Below are 5673 nucleotides of genomic sequence, written 5' to 3'. Positions count from 1 at the left end.
TACTTAATGTATCAAATTAGTTTGGCTTGAATAAGTGAGTTACACTAAAGGACGGGGCGTTAGGTCCCTTTGGACCCAGGAATATTGCAGAATATTCCCTTCCAGACACGACAAGTGTACTGAACTCAGGGTACCTGGTCTACTTATGAAAGGCGGAACTATTTACCAAAACGGCGGAGGGCCAGAGTAGGAAAACGAGGCATTTTCTGATTCAGCTTCATCATTGTTGAACCGGCATTTTTAACTTTAATTTCAAATAGCAGGGGGCAGGAAAGTCCCACCATCCCTCAGCTTTCCCATGCTGACTGGATCCACCAGGAGAAGTTCTGCTTTGTTCTGAGGCAGGGATGACAAAAAGGTTTCAACTCCCATATAACTCTGATCTATTTTTCGTGATTTCCTGTAGTGTTATGTAAAGGAGGTTTCTGTAACTTTGTATGGGGACAGATGGTTGCTAGACTTACCACAGTGACCACTTCATAATGTAGGCAAATGTCAAATCACTGTGCAGTATCCCTGAAACTAACATAATACGGCACATCAACTATATCTCAATTAAAAAAATAAGGTTTCTAGGGGCCTTCCCTGGTGGTGCAGTGGTTAAGAATCCACCTGCCAATGCTGGGGACATGGGTTTGATCCCTGGTCCGGGAAGATTGCACATGCCTCAGAGCAACTAAGCCCGTGAGCCACAGCTATTGAGCCCATGGGCCACAGCCACTGAGCCCATACACCTAGAACCTGTGCTCCGCAACAAGAGAAGCCACCGCAATGAGAAGCCCACGCAGCACAACAAAGAGTAGCCCCCACTTGCCACAACTAGAGAAAGCCTGCGTGCAGCAATGAAGACCAAACACAGCCAAAAATAAACAGGCTCAGAGGAAGTTTCTGCCTTATCTGGCTGAGAGAATTCTCTCCAAAGGCTCCTACAAAACATAAGCATTTTCTGGAGAAAGTAGCTCAAGATGCCCTTAGTGCTCACGAATAAGGATTGAACGGTTAGAATAGCAGGTTTTCACACATGGCCAGTGGGAGAAGAGCCTAGACTTTGGATGCTTTGAGAGAAGGCCTGGGTAAGGCCCTGAAGGCGAAGGGACAGGGGGAGGGGGAGCAGGATGCACCTGGGAATGCTCTGGGACGAGAAGACCATGTCATACAACACAGAAAGTTGTTAGGATCCGAGGAGTTGGGCAGTAGGGACCTTCTGACTGTTGTGATAGAAACATAAACACACCCAGGACTGGGAGTGTCTCCACAGCAGTTCTTCACTGGAAAAATCTCACCATGAATCGGAACTGCAGCAAACGGCTCCAGGAACTCAGAAAGCATGCTCACAGGCCCTTCACAGAGGTACCATCTGTCAGAGGGCAAGCTCTGTCCTTTCTACACTTCAGAATTCCATGGGAAGCTTTTATTTTATTTTTTATTTATTTATTTTTTTATTTTGCATACTTTAATTTCAGAAAATAAACAAAAAAACAATACACAACATTCAAACCCCATGTCAAATGTGGAAAGGGATAGGGCTTGAGGCCCTTGTATCCTGCCTTGACAGAAGGACAGAAATAAAACCACTAGACATCAGCAGAGGGAACCAAGTGGGCCAAGGCCACTGGGCTGCTGCTGGGGGAGCCATGGGGACACTATACAGAGGCAACAAAGTCTGCAGGTAGGAACTCCTCATCTACCTCTTCCATGCGAGAAGCATCCTCATCACCCTCGGGGGCGGGGGGGGGGGAGCGGACGGGGATCTCATCAGGAACAGCAGCACTGGGCTCCTCTGCTGTCACTTCTTCTTCATCAATGCCCAAGCCTAGCTTGATCATGCGGTAGATGCGGCTGGAGTGGGTCTGGGGATCCTCAAGTAAGAAGCCAGAAGAGAGCATTGCAGTTTCAAACAGCAGCACCACCAGGTCCTTGACAGCCTTGTCATTCTTGTCTGCCTCTGCCTTCTGCTGCAGGGTCTCCACAATGGGGTGGTCAGGGTTGATCTCCAGGTGCTTTTTGGCCATCACGTAGCCCATGGTTGAGTTGTCCCGAAGTGCTTGGGCTTTCATGATGCTCTCCATGTTGGCTGTCCAACCGTAGGTGCTTGTCACAATGCAGCAGGGTGAAAACACGAGCCTATTGGAGATTGTCACCTTCTCCACCTTCTTATCCAAAATCTCTTTCATGAGTTTGCAGAGGTTCTCAAACTTGGCCTTGCTCTCCTCCATCTTCTTCTTCTCCTCCTCATCCCCAGGCAGCTCCAGGCCCTCCTTGGTAACTGAGACCAGACTCTTCCCATCAAACTCCTTGAGCTGCTGCACGCAGTACTCATCAATTGGCTCTGTCATGTACACCACCTCAAAGCCCCGCTTCTGCACTTGCTCCACAAATGCTGAGTTGGCAACCTGCTCTTTGCTCTCATCAGTGATATAATAGATGGACTTCTGGGTCTCCTTTATGCGAGAAACGTATTCTGAGAGAGAAGTCAGCTCATCTCCAGACTGGGACGTGTGATAGCACAGCAGCTCAGAAAGGTGTCGCCCGTTAGTGGAGTCCTCATGGATTCCAAGCTTTAGATTTTTAGAGAATGCCTCATAGAATTTCTTATAGTTCTCCTTGTCTTCTGCCAGCTCAGAGAAGAGCTCAGGGCACTTAACAATGTTTTTACGAATGACCTTCAAGATTTTGCTCTTCTGGAGCACTTCTCGGGAGATGTTCAGGGGTAGGTCTTCAGAGTCAACCACACCACGGATGAAGTTCAGATACTCCGGTATCAACTTGTCACAGCTGTCCATGATGAACACGCGGCGGACGTAGAGTTTGATGTTGTTCTTTTTCTTTTTGTTCTCGAAGAGGTCAAAAGGAGCCCGACAGGGGATGAAGAGCAGTGCTCTGAATTCCAACTGACCTTCCACAGAGAAGTGCTTCACTGCCAAGTGATCCTCCCAGTCATTGGTAAGGCTCTTATAGAATTCTCCGTATTCCTCCTGAGTGATGTCATCAGGGTTTCTGGTCTAAATGGGCTTGGTCTTGTTCAGTTCTTCCTGGTCAATGTATTTCTCCTTGATCTTCTCAGTCTTCTTTTTCTTGTCTTTGTCACTATCATCCTCCTCATCTGAGCCCACATCTTCAGTCTTGGGCTTCTCCTCATCATCTTTTTCTTCCTCTTCTTTCTCACCTTTCTCTTCCTCTGCCTCATCATCACTGATTTCCTTCTCATGTTCCTTCTCCAGATAGAGCGTGATGGGATAACCTATGAACTGTGAATGCTTCTTCACCACTTCTTTGACCCGCCTCTCTTCTAAGTACTCTGTCTGGTCCTCCTTAAGGTGGAGAATCACTTTGGTACCGCGGCCAATGGGCTCACCATGGTCAGCACGGACAGTGAAGGAACCCCCAGCAGAAGACTCCCAGGCGTACTGTTCATCATCATTGTGCTTTGTGATCACAACCACTTTCTCTGCCACTAGGTAGGCTGAATAGAAGCCCACCCCAAACTGCCCAATCATGGAGATGTCTGCACCAGCCTGAAGAGCCTCCATAAATGCTTTAGTACCAGACTTGGCAATGGTTCCCAAATTATTTACAAGATCAGCTTTGGTCATGCCAATGCCTGTGTCTACCAGAGTCAGGGTACGTTCCTGGGGGTTGGGGATGATATCAATTTTCAGCTCTTTACCACTGTCCAATTTCGAAGGGTCTGTTAGGCTCTCATAGCGAATTTTGTCCAAGGCATCAGAAGCATTACTGATCAACTCCCGAAGAAAAATTTCCTTGTTGGAATAGAAGGTATTGATAATAAGAGACATGAGTTGGGCAATTTCTGCCTGGAAAGCAAAAGTCTCCACCTCCTCCTCTCCATGGTGCATTTCCTCAGGCATCTTAAACGATAAGAATCGCAGGTACTAGGGAGATGAACCGGCAAAGACTGCCTCGGGCCCACTGGCCGCAAAAAGCGTGCATGGGGGTGACTCAAGAGCCATGGGAAGCTTTTAAAAGACCCCCACCACTGCCTCCTCCCATGGAACTAAGCTCGGGGATTTCTAACCTCAGCTGAGCACAGGAACCACCTGGCAAGCTTTGAAACGTGGGGCTGCCTGGGTTCTCCCCTCGCCTGCTTCTATCTAGGAACTCTTGAATTGAATTGAATTGAATTGAATCGAATCGAATCGAATCGAATTGGTCTGGGGTGCAGCCTGGGCTATTTAAAAGTTCCCCAGGTAATTCTAATGTGCAGCTATGGTTGAGAACCACTGCCTAAGAAAATTTTGGGAACCAGTGATTCTGATCCAGGAGGTCTGGGATCTATATAGGAGCCTGGGAATCTATATGGAAACAACGTTTCAAAACCAGGTGGTACCTGGATTCTACTTGAAGAGACAATGTGCTTGGCTGTCCCTACATGGTAAAACAACAATACGAATTTGTGTCAGTTCAGGAAAAGCAGATCAATCTGATGAGCTAGCATTGCGTAGACCTAACACCTGATTGATTGAATTTCCCCCTTTTCAAGCAATGATCTTGCTATCCTATTGAAAGGGCAGTCACACACTATTAGCTTACGCATTTTGATTCCATTGACTGGTCCATCCCATCAGTGCTCATAGAGTCTTCATCTCATACCCTCCACGCCCATCTCGATGCCTGGCACACAGACAACAATCGGGTAGTAAGTGGAGTGAAACTAGTAGGTACCTGAGGCTCTTTTTAAAATGCCAGGCCCACCCTAGACTAAATGAATGGAAATATTTGATATGGGCCCCTGGCGTAGGACCTATCACATGTTTGGATGAATGGACCAGTATTTTAGCCAATGGCCAAACTAGGGTGTGTGCAGGTAAATGCCGCCTCCATCTTTCTCTGATTTCACTGTCTTCCTCATCTGGCTGGGGAGTAGATGCCTCTGTTAGTCTGGTAGGTAATGCTTAAGCCTCTCTATCCTTATCTTCCCTTCCTCAACTAATCTCCTCAGCGGACTTGTCACACCTGGGGATCTTTAGTACTTGAGAATTCGCAGTCCTCTGAAAAGTCCTCTCTTGGGAGACCACTGGGCTCCCAAGGGGGAGATACGGCCTCACATTAGCATGTCCAGGGCTTGGCTGAACCACACCCTGGAAAAATTGAGCCTGGGGGACCTTCTGAAACAGGAGCAGCCAATAATGCCCAGCATGTCGGCAGTGAACCTGCCGCCGGGGATGGGCCAGCTGCAGAATGCTTTTGCCATCAGCCCTGCTCAAGGGGCCAGGTGAGCCACAGAGGCCCTTCGAGATGGTCAGTGTTGGAGGTTTGGTGGTCACACCCACGGGCCTTCCCTCTGGGACCTGTGGAAGTTCACGGTCAGGTTTGCTGTTCCCAGGATGGCCTCCCCGTGCCCCCCCCAGTATTTGCTCACATTGATGTCAATAAGAAAGCACTCCCTTACTGCACAGCCATTAGTCCCCTGGAAATATTTTAGACAGAAACTTGACACTTGAGGATTTTCTTTTCTGCAAAATGTGTGTTGTTGTGTTGGTTTTCTGTACATCCTTCACAAAAAAATTGGTAATTTACGTTCAGGATGAGTTTTTCCTGCTCGGAGAGGAAGCACTGCTGGCACCATGGCAGCAGCCTCCCCGGCAGTACCTGCCTGACCTAGTCCCCTCCGCCGACATCTGAATGAGGAAGCTGAGCTTAGCACAGAGACGC

General features: G+C 48.2%; 1 protein-coding gene across 1 annotated transcript; it reads right to left on the bottom strand.

Annotated features, from left to right (window-relative positions):
- Nucleotides 1-1643: 1643 nt before the first annotated feature.
- LOC130851914 (heat shock protein HSP 90-beta-like) lies at nucleotides 1644-3950 on the bottom strand. Its single transcript, XM_057732588.1, is given in 1 exon segment — nucleotides 1644-3950. A coding segment is annotated over 1 exon segment (2226 nt). The 5' UTR covers nucleotides 3870-3950.
- Between the last annotated feature and the right edge of the window lie 1723 nt (nucleotides 3951-5673).

This window comes from Hippopotamus amphibius, chromosome 4, assembly GCF_030028045.1.
Source record: "Hippopotamus amphibius kiboko isolate mHipAmp2 chromosome 4, mHipAmp2.hap2, whole genome shotgun sequence".
In the NCBI taxonomy this organism is placed as follows: Eukaryota; Metazoa; Chordata; class Mammalia; order Artiodactyla; family Hippopotamidae; genus Hippopotamus; species Hippopotamus amphibius.
Note: the sequence above shows the minus strand (reverse complement) of the source record. Positions and strands in the feature narration are given on the sequence as shown.